The sequence below is a fragment of the Hyperolius riggenbachi genome, chromosome 2 (genome assembly GCF_040937935.1).
Source record: "Hyperolius riggenbachi isolate aHypRig1 chromosome 2, aHypRig1.pri, whole genome shotgun sequence".
NCBI lineage: Eukaryota > Metazoa > Chordata > Amphibia > Anura > Hyperoliidae > Hyperolius > Hyperolius riggenbachi.
In genome coordinates this window covers 18,213,792-18,232,850 of record NC_090647.1, presented here as the reverse complement: position 1 = coordinate 18,232,850, position 19,059 = coordinate 18,213,792, and the positions used below count along the sequence as shown (strand labels likewise).

General features: G+C 45.6%; 1 protein-coding gene across 2 annotated transcripts in view; it reads left to right on the top strand.

Moving 5' to 3' along the window:
• LOC137542521 (ecto-ADP-ribosyltransferase 5-like) overlaps window positions 1-17,102 on the top strand; it is an 89,503-nt gene extending 72,401 nt beyond the window's left edge. Inside the window, exons 4-6 of one of the 2 annotated variants that reach the window (XM_068264506.1) lie at window positions 753-785; window positions 11,641-11,673; window positions 14,791-17,102. In XM_068264506.1, the coding sequence (XP_068120607.1) occupies window positions 753-785; window positions 11,641-11,673; window positions 14,791-14,879 (155 nt within the window). In that variant the 3' untranslated portion in view covers window positions 14,880-17,102. The remainder of the gene's footprint in view (window positions 1-752; window positions 786-11,640; window positions 11,674-14,790) is intronic. The other variant, XM_068264514.1, reaches the window with a different exon arrangement.
• Window positions 17,103-19,059: the final 1,957 nt, after the last annotated feature.

Genomic DNA, 19,059 nt, shown 5'->3' with positions numbered 1-19,059 from the left:
CTGTCAAGGTTAGGGTTAGGCACCACCAGGGGAGATTTCGGGTTAGGCACCACCAGGGAGGTCTTAGAGTTAGGCACCCCCCTGGCGGTGCTTAGAGTTAGGCACCACCAGGGGGGGTTTAGGGGTTAGGGATAGGTACAGAGAGGGTTCTGTGTGTTAACGCTAAATAACGATAAGGCTTTGCCGCTAAATAACAATAAGGCTTTAACGTTAAATAGCGATAAGCGACAAACGGATTAGCGGCAACGCCGTGCGCCATTATTCGCAGGCGCCATTTTCAGATGGATCCGTTTCAAAGGGTTGAAAAAGTTGAAAATGAGTTCCAGAACGTGGAATCAGTTCTAGAGAAGTCTTGGTGCTGTCCATACCAAAAAGTTATGTGTGAGGAAAACATTTGTGGGTAAATGGAGGTTTGGAAAGGACATATTGGCCCTTATTCCATTCACTTTATCTCCTAAGTTTTCTCCTAGCTGATATTCTCCCACTCCCACTATCAATACAGAAAGCAAGAAAATACTCAGAATAATTTTGGCAGTACTATTTCACCTACTTTTTGGTAATTTTTCAATTTGCAAAGTCCAAAAAAAGTTATTTTAAACAGAAGATGAAAAATGATCTCCTAGGAGACAACTCAGGAGAGAAAGTATATTGGGGTAATATTTGGATGAGGTCAGAGATGTGGGGCATATTCGGTTGAGGACATTGATGCTTTTCTGTTTTGCTTCTATAATTCCTGTTTTATTGATTTGCAGAAGAGAAGAGTAATGGTCCCATATGCTACTCTGGTAAGAGGAACTACATTGTGATCGACTGTATATTGCCCTCTAGATGATTAGTCCTATATACAGTGTTTGTTATCACTTGGTACTTGTTCATGCACAGGTGGGCTTTTTTAGGTGATGAGTCTAAGCAGGGCCGGGCCGAGACAGAGGTGAGATAGGCTCCAGCCTCAAGGCGCAGTGTAGGAGGAAGCACAGGGCTGGGCCGAGGCAGAGGTGAGATAGGCTCCAGCCTCAAGGCGCAGTGTAGGAGGAAGCACAGGGCTGGGCCGAGGCAGAGGTGAGATAGGCTCCAGCCTCAGGGCACAGTGTAGGAGGGGGCGCACAACTCACTCAGCTATCATTCCCCTATTGTGTTTGATACAGAGAGAAAGAAGAAAAGGGGATACATGGCAGTGACTGCAAGCCAGATAACTAGAGATTAAGGTGTTGGGGGCCGTGGGGCACCTCTTAGTCTAATAGCAACCAGTGTGTGATGGCTGGAGTGGGGAGGATGGAGGGGCGCACTTCGGTGTCTCAGCCTTGGGTGCTGGAGGACCTTGTCCCAATACTGAGTCTAAGTAACATTTGTCAATGTGATGCTAAAAAATCTAAATTGAAACAAATTTACAAAGCATGGAAACCAACCAATCAGATGGTACAGCTGCAGAGGAAGATACTGGGGGTGCTATAATGAGGATTCTACAATTAGGGGCATTATAATGGGTGATGCTGATGGGGGGTCACTACTTTAACCTTTGGCGGACTGACTTAGTTTGAATCTACGTCCAGCAGGTGGTGCTGCCACCCTGACTGGATGTAGATTCAACATCCATGATTACGAACCATCCCGACACGATCATGCCCCCCGGAGAGGGGAGATTAAGCTGTCATATGACAGCTGACATCTCCCCTCACTGATCAGAAGCCATCGCGTATGGCTTCTGATCACGTGATCACTATGATCGCCGGCGCATCATAGCGATCACTTACAGAGTTGCGGCAGTAGGGGGAAAGAAGAGGATCCACTCACCTTCCTGCCGTTCTGGCCAGCAGCCCTGCTGTATTGTCGCTAGGTGTCGGGTCCCGGCTTGATGATGTCATCAAGCCGGGACCTGGCACTTAGTGTCAGTACGAGCTGGGAAGCCAGCGAGAGAGAACATCTCTACAGCTGCTCATCACTGAAACCTGAGAGGTGAGTAAAGGCTGCTGGTGAAAGGGGGGACATCTGGACAAAGGGGGGACAGACAGCCCAGCAAACCCCAGCAGGCATCCGCCTGCCTGACCTCCTCAAACGCGCCCCCCCCCCCCTCCCGCATGTAAGGTAGGCAGTCGGTCCCAAAGGGGTTAAGAGCCTATTCAGTCCAAATTTAACTTTAATTGTGTCATCTTGTCATACAAAGTTAAAATCACCTGCCTGGTCTGTTCCTCCCGAAAAAAACCTCCCAGAGCCTCATATCTGCTGGCTTCTGGCACCTAGCTCCTCCCCCCCAGAAAAAAAAAACCACTAGGTATCTTCTATATCAAGAAGAAAAAACACCATAGCATTTTTTTGGCTAAGGGGTGGGGCTACATGGCAGAAGTCAGTGAGTACGGGGCTCTAGGAGGTTTTCGGAGGAACAGATAAGCCAGGTATGATGATAACTTTGTATGACAAGATGATAAGACAATACAATGAAAGTCTAATTTCAGACTGAATAGACTCTTTAACTAGTTAACGACCACCTCACGCTAAGTGGCATGGATGCGGCGGCAGCCCCAGGACCGCGTCCTCACAGAAGGCACAGATTATGGTAAGCCTCGGATCTCCGCCCCTAGTTATGTGCCTGCGGCTGCTGGACTGGAGCTGGGTGGTGAGTGACATCACCCTCCGGCTCTGCTGAGAGAGGGGATATTGGGGAAGGGAGGGAAGCTGCCTCTGCCACATAAGGTGCCTATAGGCACACGCCTACAGTGTCTTATAGTTAATCCGGCCCTGCACAGAGGGACACATGAAGGACACAGGAGGACACATGAGGTACAAGTGGGGCACAATATTTGGGGGAACACACATACAAGACGCTCCTGGAACATGGATGCCGCAGGTTTAGTATATTTTTTCCTCCCCTGAACCTCTAAATCTAGGTGCGTCTTATAGTCCAGAACGTGTTCTATGCCAAAAATATGGTAACTTTACTGTATTATATTAATGATCATTGCATCTGAAGGAACCGAACCAGAGATGAATTAGGAAAAAGATTTTATAGATACCTGGGGCTTCCTCCAGCCCCATCCGCCTGGATCAGCTATGAGAACCGGGTCCCGTCACTGACGTCATTGGAGCCAGCCTACACAGGAGAAGTGCACAGCTGGCGGCTGCTGGAGAGAAACACAAACATCGCACTTCTCTTACGCTAGACTGGCTCCGACTTACGGAAGTGCGAGGACCCGGTACCGGCGCTGCAGACATCAGAGGACGGCGGCGTGGGAGAAATCCGAGCGGATGGGGCTGGAGGAAGCCACAGGTATGTATACAATATTTTTCCTTATTCATCTCTGGTTCATTTTAACATGTTTTCCACTTAAATCCTGAACAGATGATGTATGGGCATGTGCCAGATTGTTTGTTACAGTTGCTATTTCCTGGACAGATGATGTATGGGCGTGTGCCAGATTGTTACTGTTGCTGTTTCCTGGACAGACGATGTATGGGCGTGTGCCAGATTGTTTGTTACAGTTGCTGTTTCCTGGACAGATGATGTATGGGCGTGTGCCAGATTGTATGTTACAGTTGCTGTTTCCTGGACAGACGATGTATGGGCGTGTGCCAGATTGTTTGTTACAGTTGCTGTTTCCTGGACAGATGATGTATGGGCGTGTGCCAGATTGTTACTGTTGCTGTTTCCTGGACAGACGATGTATGGGCGTGTGCCAGATTGTTTGTTACAGTTGCTATTTCCTGGACAGATGATGTATGGGCGTGTGCCAGATTGTTACTGTTGCTGTTTCCTGGACAGACGATGTATGGGCGTGTGCCAGATTGTTTGTTACAGTTGCTGTTTCCTGGACAGATGATGTATGGGCGTGTGCCAGATTGTTTGTTACAGTTGCTGTTTCCTGGACAGATGATGTATGGGCGTGTGCCAGATTGTTTGTTACAGTTGCTGTTTCCTGGACAGACGATGTATGGGCGTGTGCCAGATTGTTTGTTACAGTTGCCGTTTCCTGGACAGATGATGTATGGGGCATGTGCCAGATTGTTTGTTACAGTTGCTGTTTCCTGGACAGATGATCTATGGGCGTGTGCCAGATTGTTTGTTACAGTTGCTGTTTCCTGGACAGATGATGTATGGGCATGTGCCAGATTGTTTGTTACAGTTGCTGTTTCCTGGACAGATGATGTATGGGCGTGTGCCAGATTGTTTGTTACAGTTGCCGTTTCCTGGACAGATGATGTATGGGGCATGTGCCAGATTGTTTGTTACAGTTGCTGTTTCCTGGACAGATGATGTATGGGCGTGTGCCAGATTGTTTGTTACAGTTGCTGTTTCCTGGACAGATGATGTATGGGGCGTGTGCCAGATTGTTTGTTACAGTTGCTGTTTCCTGGACAGATGATGTATGGGCGTGTGCCAGATTGTTTGTTACAGTTGCTGTTTCCTGGACAGATGATGTATGGGCGTGTGCCAGATTGTTTGTTACAGTTGCTGTTTCCTGGACAGACGATGTATGGGCGTGTGCCAGATTGTTTGTTACAGTTGCCGTTTCCTGGACAGATGATGTATGGGGCATGTGCCAGATTGTTTGTTACAGTTGCTGTTTCCTGGACAGATGATCTATGGGCGTGTGCCAGATTGTTTGTTACAGTTGCTGTTTCCTGGACAGATGATGAATGGGCGTGTGCCGGATTGTATGTTACAGTTGCTGTTTCCTGGACAGACAATGTATGGGCATGTGCCAGATTGTTTGTTACAGTTGCTGTTTCCTGGACAGATGATGTATGGGCGTGTGCCAGATTGTTTGTTACAGTTGCTGTTTCCTGGACAGATGATGTATGGGGCATGTGCCAGATTGTTTGTTACAGTTGCTGTTTCCTGGACAGATGATGTATGGGCGTGTGCCAGATTGTATGTTACAGTTGCTGTTTCCTGGACAGATGATGTAGGGGCGTGTGCCAGATTGTTTGTTACAGTTGCTGTTTCCTGGACAGATGATGTATGGGCGTGTGCCAGATTGTATGTTACAGTTGCTGTTTCCTGGACAGATGATGTATGGGCGTGTGCCAGATTGTTTGTTACAGTTGCTGTTTCCTGGACAGATGATGTATGGGCGTGTGCCAGATTGTTTGTTACAGTTGCTGTTTCCTGGACAGATGATGTATGGGCGTGTGCCAGATTGTTTGTTACAGTTGCTGTTTCCTGGACAGACGATGTATGGGCGTGTGCCAGATTGTTTGTTACAGTTGCTGTTTCCTGGACAGACGATGTATGGGCGTGTGCCAGATTGTTTGTTACAGTTGCTGTTTCCTGGACAGATGATGTATGGGCGTGTGCCAGATTGTTACAGTTGCTGTTACCTGGACAGATGATCTATGGGCGTGTGCCAGATTGTTTGTTACAGTTGCTGTTTCCTGGACAGATGATGTATGGGCGTGTGCCAGATTGTTACAGTTGCTGTTTCCTGGACAGATGATCTATGGGCGTGTGCCAGATTGTTTGTTACAGTTGCTGTTTCCTGGACAGATGATGTATGGGCGTGTGCCAGATTGTTACAGTTGCTGTTTCCTGGACAGATGATCTATGGGCGTGTGCCAGATTGTTTGTTACAGTTGCTGTTTCCTGGACAGATGATGTAGGGGCGTGTGCCAGATTGTTACAGTTGCTGTTTCCTGGACAGATGATGTATGGGCGTGTGCCAGATTGTATGTTACAGTTGCTGTTTCCTGGACAGATGATGTAGGGGCGTGTGCCAGATTGTTTGTTACAGTTGCTGTTTCCTGGACAGATGATGTATGGGTGTGTGCCAGATTGTTTGTTACAGTTGCTGTTTCCTGGACAGATGATGTAGGGGCGTGTGCCAGATTGTTTGTTACAGTTGCTGTTTCCTGGACAGATGATGTATGGGTGTGTGCCAGATTGTTTGTTACAGTTGCTGTTTCCTGGACAGATGATGTATGGGCGTGTGCCAGATTGTATGTTACAGTTGCTGTTTCCTGGACAGATGATGTATGGGCGTGTGCCAGATTGTTTGTTACAGTTGCTGTTTCCTGGACAGATGATGTATGGGCGTGTGCCAGATTGTTTGTTACAGTTGCTGTTTCCTGGACAGATGATGTATGGGCGTGTGCCAGATTGTTTGTTACAGTTGCTGTTTCCTGGACAGATGATGTATGGGCGTGTGCCAGATTGTTTGTTACAGTTGCTGTTTCCTGGACAGATGATGTGTAGGCGTGTGCCAGATTGTTTGTTACAGTTGCTGTTTCCTGGACAGATGATGTATGGGGGCGTGTGCCAGATTGTTTGTTACAGTTGCTGTTTCCTGGACAGATGATGTGTAGGCGTGTGCCAGATTGTTACAGTTGCTGTTTCCTGGACAGATGATGTATGGGCGTGTGCCAGATTGTTTGTTACAGTTGCTGTTTCCTGGACAGATGATGTATGGGCGTGTGCCAGATTGTTTGTTACAGTTGCTGTTTCCTGGACAGATGATGTATGGGCGTGTGCCAGATTGTTTGTTACAGTTGCTGTTTCCTGGACAGATGATGTGTAGGCGTGTGCCAGATTGTATGTTACAGTTGCTGTTTCCTGGACAGACGATGTATGGGGGCGTGTGCCAGATTGTTTGTTTCAGTTGCTGTTTCCTGGACAGATGATGTATGGGCGTGTGCCAGATTGTATGTTACAGTTGCTGTTTCCTGGACAGACGATGTATGGGCGTGTGCCAGATTGTTTGCTACAGTTGCTGTTTCCTGGACAGATGATGTATGGGCGTGTGCCAGATTGTATGTTACAGTTGCTGTTTCCTGGACAGATGATGTATGGGCGTGTGCCAGATTGTTTGTTACAGTTGCTGTTTCCTGGACAGATGATGTATGGGCGTGTGCCAGATTGTTTGTTACAGTTGCTGTTTCCTGGACAGATGATGTATGGGCGTGTGCCAGATTGTTTGTTACAGTTGCTGTTTCCTGGACAGATGATGTATGGGCGTGTGCCAGATTGTTTGTTACAGTTGCTGTTTCCTGGACAGATGATGTATGGGCGTGTGCCAGATTGTTTGTTACAGTTGCTGTTTCCTGGACAGATGATGTGTAGGCGTGTGCCAGATTGTTACAGTTGCTGTTTCCTGGACAGATGATGTATGGGCATGTGCCAGATTGTATGTTACAGTTGCTGTTTCCTGGACAGACGATGTATGGGCGTGTGCCAGATTGTTTGCTACAGTTGCTGTTTCCTAGACAGATGATGTATGGGCGTGTGCCAGATTGTTTGTTACAGTTGCTGTTTCCTGGACAGATGATGTATGGGCGTGTGCCAGATTGTATGTTACAGTTGCTGTTTCCTGGACAGATGATGTATGGGCGTGTGCCAGATTGTTTGTTACAGTTGCTGTTTCCTGGACAGACGATGTATGGGCGTGTGCCAGATTGTATGTTACAGTTGCTGTTTCCTGGACAGACGATGTATGGGCGTGTGCCAGATTGTTTGTTACAGTTGCTGTTTCCTGGACAGATGATGTATGGGCGTGTGCCAGATTGTTTGTTACAGTTGCTGTTTCCTGGACAGACGATGTATGGGCATGTGCCAGATTGTTTGTTACAGTTGCTGTTTCCTGGACAGACGATGTATGGGCGTGTGCCAGATTGTTTGTTACAGTTGCTGTTTCCTGGACAGATGATGTAGGGGCGTGTGCCAGATTGTATGTTACAGTTGCTGTTTCCTGGACAGATGATGTATGGGCGTGTGCCAGATTGTATGTTACAGTTGCTGTTTCCTGGACAGACGATGTATGGGCGTGTGCCAGATTGTTTGTTACAGTTGCTGTTTCCTGGACAGATGATGTATGGGCGTGTGCCAGATTGTTTGTTACAGTTGCTGTTTCCTGGACAGATGATGTATGGGCGTGTGCCAGATTGTATGTTACAGTTGCTGTTTCCTGGACAGACGATGTATGGGCGTGTGCCAGATTGTTTGTTACAGTTGCTGTTTCCTGGACAGATGATGTATGGGCGTGTGCCAGATTGTTTGTTACAGTTGCTGTTTCCTGGACAGACGATGTATGGGCATGTGCCAGATTGTTTGTTACAGTTGCTGTTTCCTGGACAGACGATGTATGGGCGTGTGCCAGATTGTTTGTTACAGTTGCTGTTTCCTGGACAGATGATGTATGGGCGTGTGCCAGATTGTTACAGTTGCTGTTACCTGGACAGATGATCTATGGGCGTGTGCCAGATTGTTTGTTACAGTTGCTGTTTCCTGGACAGATGATGTATGGGCGTGTGCCAGATTGTTACAGTTGCTGTTTCCTGGACAGATGATCTATGGGCGTGTGCCAGATTGTTTGTTACAGTTGCTGTTTCCTGGACAGATGATGTATGGGCGTGTGCCAGATTGTTACAGTTGCTGTTTCCTGGACAGATGATCTATGGGCGTGTGCCAGATTGTTTGTTACAGTTGCTGTTTCCTGGACAGATGATGTAGGGGCGTGTGCCAGATTGTTACAGTTGCTGTTTCCTGGACAGATGATGTATGGGCGTGTGCCAGATTGTATGTTACAGTTGCTGTTTCCTGGACAGATGATGTAGGGGCGTGTGCCAGATTGTTTGTTACAGTTGCTGTTTCCTGGACAGATGATGTATGGGTGTGTGCCAGATTGTTTGTTACAGTTGCTGTTTCCTGGACAGATGATGTAGGGGCGTGTGCCAGATTGTTTGTTACAGTTGCTGTTTCCTGGACAGATGATGTATGGGTGTGTGCCAGATTGTTTGTTACAGTTGCTGTTTCCTGGACAGATGATGTATGGGCGTGTGCCAGATTGTATGTTACAGTTGCTGTTTCCTGGACAGATGATGTATGGGCGTGTGCCAGATTGTTTGTTACAGTTGCTGTTTCCTGGACAGATGATGTATGGGCGTGTGCCAGATTGTTTGTTACAGTTGCTGTTTCCTGGACAGATGATGTATGGGCGTGTGCCAGATTGTTTGTTACAGTTGCTGTTTCCTGGACAGATGATGTATGGGCGTGTGCCAGATTGTTTGTTACAGTTGCTGTTTCCTGGACAGATGATGTGTAGGCGTGTGCCAGATTGTTTGTTACAGTTGCTGTTTCCTGGACAGATGATGTATGGGGGCGTGTGCCAGATTGTTTGTTACAGTTGCTGTTTCCTGGACAGATGATGTGTAGGCGTGTGCCAGATTGTTACAGTTGCTGTTTCCTGGACAGATGATGTATGGGCGTGTGCCAGATTGTTTGTTACAGTTGCTGTTTCCTGGACAGATGATGTATGGGCGTGTGCCAGATTGTTTGTTACAGTTGCTGTTTCCTGGACAGATGATGTATGGGCGTGTGCCAGATTGTTTGTTACAGTTGCTGTTTCCTGGACAGATGATGTGTAGGCGTGTGCCAGATTGTATGTTACAGTTGCTGTTTCCTGGACAGACGATGTATGGGGGCGTGTGCCAGATTGTTTGTTTCAGTTGCTGTTTCCTGGACAGATGATGTATGGGCGTGTGCCAGATTGTATGTTACAGTTGCTGTTTCCTGGACAGACGATGTATGGGGGCGTGTGCCAGATTGTTTGTTTCAGTTGCTGTTTCCTGGACAGATGATGTATGGGCGTGTGCCAGATTGTTTGCTACAGTTGCTGTTTCCTGGACAGATGATGTATGGGCGTGTGCCAGATTGTTTGTTACAGTTGCTGTTTCCTGGACAGATGATGTATGGGCGTGTGCCAGATTGTTTGTTACAGTTGCTGTTTCCTGGACAGATGATGTATGGGCGTGTGCCAGATTGTTTGTTACAGTTGCTGTTTCCTGGACAGATGATGAATGGGCGTGTGCCAGATTGTATGTTACAGTTGCTGTTTCCTGGACAGATGATGAATGGGCGTGTGCCAGATTGTATGTTACAGTTGCCGTTTCCTGGACAGATGATGTATGGGCGTGTGCCAGATTGTTACAGTTGCTGTTTCCTGGACAGACGATGTATGGGCGTGTGCCAGATTGTTTGTTACAGTTGCTGTTTCCTGGACAGATGATGTATGGGCGTGTGCCAGATTGTTTGTTACAGTTGCTGTTTCCTGGACAGATGATGTGTAGGCGTGTGCCAGATTGTTACAGTTGCTGTTTCCTGGACAGATGATGTATGGGCATGTGCCAGATTGTATGTTACAGTTGCTGTTTCCTGGACAGACGATGTATGGGCGTGTGCCAGATTGTTTGCTACAGTTGCTGTTTCCTAGACAGATGATGTATGGGCGTGTGCCAGATTGTTTGTTACAGTTGCTGTTTCCTGGACAGACGATGTATGGGCGTGTGCCAGATTGTATGTTACAGTTGCTGTTTCCTGGACAGACGATGTATGGGCGTGTGCCAGATTGTTTGTTACAGTTGCTGTTTCCTGGACAGATGATGTATGGGCGTGTGCCAGATTGTTTGTTAAAGTTGCTATTTCCTGGACAGATGATGTATGGGCATGTGCCAGATTGTTTGTTACAGTTGCTATTTCCTGGACAGATGATCTATGGGCGTGTGCCAGATTGTTTGCTACAGTTGCTGTTTCCTGGACAGATGATGTATGGGCGTGTGCCAGATTGTATGTTACAGTTGCTGTTTCCTGGACAGACGATGTATGGGCGTGTGCCAGATTGTTTGTTACAGTTGCTGTTTCCTGGACAGATGATGTATGGGCGTGTGCCAGATTGTATGTTACAGTTGCTGTTTCCTGGACAGATGATGTATGGGCGTGTGCCAGATTGTTTGCTACAGTTGCTGTTTCCTGGACAGATGATGTATGGGCGTGTGCCAGATTGTTTGTTACAGTTGCTATTTCCTGGACAGATGATCTATGGGCGTGTGCCAGATTGTTTGCTACAGTTGCTGTTTCCTAGACAGATGATGTATGGGCGTGTGCCAGATTGTTTGTTACAGTTGCTGTTTCCTGGACAGATGATGTATGGGCGTGTGCCAGATTGTTTGCTACAGTTGCTGTTTCCTGGACAGATGATGTATGGGCGTGTGCCAGATTGTTTGTTACAGTTGCTGTTTCCTGGACAGATGATGTATGGGCGTGTGCCAGATTGTTTGTTACAGTTGCTGTTTCCTGGACAGATGATGTAGGGGCGTGTGCCAGATTGTTTGTTACAGTTGCTGTTTCCTGGACAGATGATGTATGGGCGTGTGCCAGATTGTATGTTACAGTTGCTGTTTCCTGGACAGATGATGTATGGGCGTGTGCCAGATTGTTTGTTACAGTTGCTGTTTCCTGGACAGATGATGTATGGGCGTGTGCCAGATTGTTTGTTACAGTTGCTGTTTCCTGGACAGATGATGTATGGGCGTGTGCCAGATTGTTTGCTACAGTTGCTGTTTCCTGGACAGATGATGTATGGGCGTGTGCCAGATTGTTTGTTACAGTTGCTGTTTCCTGGACAGATGATGTATGGGCGTGTGCCAGATTGTTTGTTACAGTTGCTGTTTCCTGGACAGATGATGTATGGGCGTGTGCCAGATTGTTTGTTACAGTTGCTGTTTCCTGGACAGATGATGTATGGGCGTGTGCCAGATTGTTTGTTACAGTTGCTGTTTCCTGGACAGATGATGTATGGGCGTGTGCCAGATTGTTTGTTACAGCTGCTGTTTCCCAGTTCAGCCTCTGAGTGATGACCATCCTTATGTCTGTTTTTACAGTTGAGAGGTACAGCAGTCCTGGATTTGATTCTGGTAAGAAGAATGACATTGTAATAGACATTAATGCACCTGTTGACACTTGTCTCCCCTCCTGTACCAATCCCCTAATCCTTCCTGCTGAACATACAGCACTCCCCTGACTAGTGTGTCCCTACCCCCTCCCCCTAGGATGTAGGTCTTTGTCAAGGTCCTCCCACTTATATATCCTACTTGATCACAAAACCTCATGATTAAGCTCCCATCCCATTGACAGAATTATGTGGTCTCCATGACCATCTCTCCTTTGCATGATCCTGTACCTTGTACTCGTATGTGGCCTAGTGCTGTCTGTCACCTCTGTTTATTGATGCCTGTAACCCTATTTATTTCCCAGCACTGAGTAATATGATTGATCTTTAACCACTTCACATTGAGACCTTGTTTACCCCTCATGGACCACAGCAGTTTTGACATTTTTAGTTATGTCCCTATTTAATCAGCAATAACTGTATCCCTACTTATAACACCTAAATTAAATATATACAGTATTGTTTTTTTTCAAGACAAACTAGGCTTTCATCGTATGTCATTTTTTTCCTCAAATGATTTTGTTTTCTATACACTTTAATGTGAAAAAGAAGGAAAAAATAGAAAAACACATTATTTCTCAGTTTTCCAACTCCAGTTTAAAAATAACATAAAAAACACACATTTTGTTAGGCTATTTCTACCGTTTATCACAAAACTCAGATTATGTTCTTGCCACAATTTAAAGTGAAGATATTTGATTCTGAAATAATGCTACAGTGTGTATTTTTCACTATGAACTGAGAAAATAAAAAGATTTTTAAAGGTAAAAATCAATCACATTGGCTCAGGGAACATATATACCCTTTCACCAATTAGTGCTGCAGTAGATAGTGCCGGAGGTTTGTACAAGAACAAGCCCAATTGTGCACAGCAGTGCCTCAGCTACAAGACGTATATCTATGTCCTCATGGCTTAGATGAAGTCACAGAGGGCGTAGATATAATGTAGTGGTGGATAAAATGGTTAAAAGTAAAATGCATAATAACAATTAAAGGGAATATCCAGGCAAAAAAACAAAAATGAGTTTCACTTACCTGGGGATTCTACCAGCCCCATGCAGCCATCCTTTGCTCTCGTAGTCACTCACTGCTGCACCAGTCCCCCGCTGGCAGCTTGCCGACCTCGGAGGTCAGCGGGCCGCTTTGCGTACATTTTTACGCATTCCCGCTAGTGCAGGAACAGTAACAAATACATTTTTACTCATTACTGGTTCAATACATAAAAATTTACGCATGGAACCACTAACGCGTAAAAATGTATGTGTTACTGTTCCTGCACTAGCGGGAATGCGTAAAAATGTACGCAAGCCGCCCGCTGACCTCCGAGGTCGGCAAGCTGAAAGTGGTGGACTGGAGCAGCAGTGAGTGACTACAAGGGCACAGGATGGCTGCATGGGGCTGGTAGAAGTCCCAGGTAAGTGAAACTCATTTTTGTTTTTTGCCTGGATATTCCCTTTAAGAGACAGGCTGAGTCTGCCTGCATGAGTACAGCCACTCCTGCGCAGTAAGCTGAAGCAAGCGCAATACGGCCACAAAATTGCCCAAACCAGTTCTGAGAAATTTCCACCATTTTGCAAATTTGCATTATAGTCCGTGGGTTTTATTTTTTTGTGGTTGATTGCAAAGCCTCCAGACATGATATCAGCACCACATTTGGTGTATATATATCAAGGCTAACTCAAGGAAAATTATTATTATTATTATTATGTACTTACTGTATATAGTGCCAACATCTTATGCAAAGCCCTTGTAGTTTTTGAGAAAATTGTTAAAATTTAAAGGGGAAAACACATTTAAAGGCCAGGTAAATGTCATATTGAAGTGGATTTTGTTTCATTGTAAAGTCAGGATTAACGGTGAGAACAAGACAAAAAATGTGTTTTGAAAAAACACCTTGGGCTTGATTCACAAAGCGGTGCTAACTGTTTAGCACGGCTGTGCTAAACAGTTAGCACGTGAAGTGCCGTTCGCGGACCTTTGCGCACGCAAAGTGCCGCGAATCGCGGCAAATTGCGCACGCAAAAGTCCGCGATCGTGTGATTCGTGACACTTTGCGCGCGCAAAAGTCCGCGAACGGCACTTTACGTGCTAACTGTTTAGCACAGCCGTGCTAAACAGTTAGCACCGCTTTGTGAATCAAGCCCCTTGTAGCTTTTGAGAAAATCTATTTCATTGATTACAGGTTATATCCAACAATATACATAGTTATAGGGTGATAGGAAGAAACATTACATCAAGCCCGCCTCTTCCTGTCTTTAGCCATAAGTCATATTTTTCAAGGAGTGATTACAGAGATCAGCTGGAACCAGGAAAGGAACGGACAATGCACAGCGGACAATGCACAGGGCTATGTGGATCCAGCATGGACACACCTCTGTGCTTACCTCAGGTAGCTTTTCCTGGGGTCAGTAATGCTTTAAAGAGGAACTTCAGCCTAAACAAACATACTGCCATTAAGTGCCATTTGTTATGTTAATTAAAATAGATAGGTAATATAATCTCTTACCCACCCTGTTTTAAAAGAATAGACAAATGTTTGTGATTTCATAAGGGCAGCAATCTTGTTGGTTGAAAGGAGGTGACAGGGAGCATGAGACACAGTTCCAACTGTCCTGTGTGCTGAGCACCTCTCCCAGTTGCTAGGCAACATGAATAACAACATAGGAAATCCCATCATGCTTTGCACAGCATTAGGGGAAAAAAGCCCGGGCAGTTTTCTTTAATGGGGTGGAGCTTAGCTAAAAATGCAACTAAAAATGAGACTTCTATAAGAAAAACAAAGTTCTGATGCTGTGAAACTGTTAAAGAAACACCAAGCCTTTTCAGTTCTGCTGAGTAGATTTTTAGTCTGGAGGTTCACTTTAAGTACATTTTTTATTTGTATTGGGATGAATAGTATTGTGTAAAAGTAATCTATCTATCTATCTATCTATCTATCTATCTATCTATCTATCTATCTATCTATCTATCTATCTATCTAATGAAAATGATGGACATGAACATTATGGTAAAAAGGTAGGAAATAAATACACAGAACATTTATTGGTTAGTGGAATAATCCCAAAACATTATATCTTTGCAGATTCTGGAGGATTTCTCATGCCCAAGATTTGGCTGCTCCTTCCTACACTGATCTTCACCCTGAATCCTCTGTTCATCTCATTCCTCTGAAGTTACATCAATATGGAATCTTCATGTCACTCTTATGGGGCTACAACAATATGGAGTCTTCATGTCACTCCACTGGGGCTACAACAGTATGGTATATTCATGTCACTCCTATGGCGCTACATCAACATGGAGTCTTCATGTCCCTCCTCTGATGCTACAACAATATGGAGTCTTCATGTCCCTCCTCTGATGCTACAACAATATGGAGTCTTTATGTCACTCCTCTGACGCTACAACAATATGGAGTCTTCATGTCACTCCTCTGACGCTACAACCATATTGAGTCTTCATGTCACTCCTATGGGGCTACAACAATATGAAGTCTTCATGTCACTCCTATGGCACTACAATAATATGTAGTCTTCATGTCACACCTATAGCAGTACAACAATATGGATTCTTCCTGTCACTCCTCTAATGCTACAACAAAATGGAGTCTTGATGTCACTCCTATAGCACTACAACAATATGGAGTCATGTTACTCCTCTGACACCACAACAATATGGAGTCATGTTAGTCCTCTGACGCCACAACAACATGGAGTCATGTTACTTCTCTGACGCTACAACAATATGGAGTCATGTTGCTCCTCTGACGCTACAACAATATGGAGTCACGTTATTCCTCTGACACTACAACAATATGGAGTCTTCATGTCACTCCTCTGACGCTGCAACAGTATGGAGTCTTCATGTCACTCCTCTGAAGCCACAACAATATGGAGTCATGTTACTTCTCTGACGCCACAACAATATGGAATCATGTTACTTCTCTGACGCTACAACAATATGGAGTCATTTTGCTCCTCTGACGCTACAACAATATAGAGTAACGTTATTCCTCTGACGCTACAACAATATGGAGTCTTCATGTCACTCCTACAGCACTACAACAATATGAAGTCATGTTACTCCTCTGACGCCACAATAATATGGAGTCATGTTACTTCTCGGATGCTACAACAATATGGAGTCATGTTGCTCCTCTGACGCTACAACTATATAGAGTAACGTTATTCCTCTGACACTACAACAATATGGAGTCTTCATGTCACTCCTACAGCACTACAACAACTTCGAAGTCATGTTACTCCTCTGACGCCACAATAATATGGAGTCATGTTACTTCTCTGACGCTACAACAATATGGAGTCATGTTGCTCCTCTGACGCCACAACAACATGGAGTCATGTTACTTCTCTGACGCTACAACAATATGGAGTCATGTTGCTCCTCTGACGCTACAACAATATGGAGTCACGTTATTCCTCTGACGCTACAACAATATGGAGTCTTCATGTCACTCCTCTGAAGCCACAACAATATGGAGTCATGTTACTTCTCTGACGCCACAACAATATGGAGTCATGTTGCTCCTCTGACGCTACAACAATATAGAGTAACGTTTTCCTCTGACGCTACAACAATATGGAGTCTTCATGTCACTCCTACAGCACTACAACAATACAAAGTCATGTTACTCCTCTGACGCCACAATAATATGGAGTCATGTTACTTCTCTGACGCTACAACAATATGGAGTCATGTTGCTCCTCTGACGCTTCAAAAATATGGAGTCACGTTATTCCTCTGACGCTACAACAATATGGAGTCTTCATGTCACTCCTCTGACGCTACAACAATATGGAGTCTTCATGCCACTCCTCTGGCACTACATCATTCTGGATTCCTCACGTCACTCTTGAGATGCTACAACAATATGGAGTCTTTATGTCACTCCTATGGGGCTACAACAATATGGAGTCTTCATCTCTCTCCAGGGATGCTACAAGAATGTGGAGTCTTCATGTCACTCTACTGATGCTACATCAATATAGAGTCTTCATGTCACTCCTCTGACGCTACATCAATATGGAGTCTTCATGTCACTGCTCTGACTCTACAACAATATGGAGTCATGTTACTCCTCTAACGATACAGCAATATGAAGTCTTCATCTCTCTCCAGTGAAGCTACAAGTATGTAGACTCTCCATATCACTCCTTTGACACTATGAGAATATGGAGTCTTGTTCTCACTCATCTGAGGCTACAGCAATATGGACTCTATCTTACACATATACCAGACGAACTGTGGCCCTTATCACGTGTTACAGTATACAGTAGAGTGCCTGTGATATTTTACTCAAACACAGGTTATTGACATTGCCTGAAATGATCTTTTATGACTGCCTTAAAGAGACACTGTAACATCAAAAATATCCCCTGGGGGTTACTCACCTCAGGTGGGGGAAGCCTCAGGATCCTAATGAGGCTTCCCACGCCGTCCTCTGTCCCTCAGGAGTCTCGCTGCAGCCCTCCGAACAGCCGCCGACAGACCCGACTGTCAATTCAATATTTACCTTTGCAGGCTCCAGCGGGGGCGCTGTGGCTGCTTTCGGCTCCGAAGTAGACGGAAATACCCGATCTCAGTCGGGTCCGCTCTACTGCGCAGGCGCCGGAGACTTGCGCCTGCGCAGTAGAGCAGACCCGACGGCGATCGGGTATTTCCGCCTACTTCGGAGCCGACAGCCGTCAGAGTGCCTGCGAAGGAGCCGGGAAGGTAAATATTGACGTCACCGCTGTACGGAGGGCTGCAGCGATACCCCTGAGGGACGGAGGACGGCGTGGGAAGCCTCATTAGGATCCGGAGGCTTCCCCCACCCAAGGTGAGTCCCCCCAGGGGACGTTTTGACGTTACAGATTCTCTTTAAGTAACAGTTTTGTCTGAAATCACCATACAAATGTCTGCTAAGCTCTTGGTCAAGAAGTCGGTTTTGCTCTATGGAAAGGGGAGGGATGATGCTGACAAGACGGTGCCTGCAGGTGGCAGCGGACAGTACAATAGTGCTTACCTAACTAATATACAATTCAGTGGATCCGTTTAAGGGTTGGTTGCCTGTTGGGACTTTGTAGATTCGCCACTTGAAATAACCCCAGACAATCAATTTGGACAACACAATTCTAGTGTGTCTAGTGTTCGTATTTATGTACATCAGGAAATGCTACTGTATCTTGCACTGAATTTACTTATAATGTTATCATAGTATTAACTCTGCTTGTTACTATAAAATGCCACTGTAGTTCCAGAAAATAAACAGAATAGCTTTAGGAAAAGACGTTTTTTGAGACAGAATTATCGAGGAGGAGAAGAGGAACACATCCTGTAGTGTCTCCTTGTGTGCTACTACAACAAGACACTCCCCTAAAAGCTGTACACTTAGTGTCAAAGACCGCAAGGGCCGATCGTGATTGGGTTAATCGCTCAGAATCAGAAACTCACTCTCGCTGTCACTTTGCGCATAGATTATTCGAATAGCCGAGAGGAGCGTTCTGACTCCGAAGGATGCACCACACACATACAATTTCGAATGCTTGCCACCACGTGCGAGTCAGCGCACGACTGTTACTATAACAACACACTGAGGACACTGTAACTTATCCCTAAGCTGTATGCAGGGATTGGCGCCAGATCTGTCTACCCTTGTCCGATTCAAGCATACGAGTTGTAGATGCAAAATAATATAGAAAACGAGGTAACACTTTCTGAGGAGCAAGTACGATTGTGTATGTTCAGGAACAGGTCATAACCATTAAAATGATTTTTACATGTTTTAATAACAAAGGCATTACACACATTTACATAAAAATAAAAGTAAGTAACTAAGAAGGGTTTACTTAGCTTCGCAGTCCTTGGGGGATTCAATGAAATAAAGTCCAGTTCAAATGCAGGCATTGATATCAGAGACTTGGAAACAAAGCATGCGTTCAGTTCTCCCATGAGCGCATGCCTGGAGGAAGTTCTTTGTCGATGGAATTTTGGAACATGGTCGATCAGGGACCAGACTTCTATAGAATCTGACTTTGTGGGTTGTCTTTACCTGAAAACTGGGTGTGTACTGTATACCCCTGGTGAGTAAGGTAGGCAAACTTTTTTACAGGCAAAAAATGACACAGTTTATCAATAACCTTCACCATTTCTGTATGGATTGGCCTACAGCGAATCCGAGGGCAGACGTGTAGCCTGTGGCCACCAGTGCTTAAAGGGAAGATCCACGGACTGTGATAAAAACATAAAAATACAAATCCACGTACCTGGGGCTTCCTTCAGCCCGTGGCAGCCAGGACGTGCCCTTGGCACCGCTCCGGAGGCTACCGGTCTTCTTCGGTGGCGCACCCGA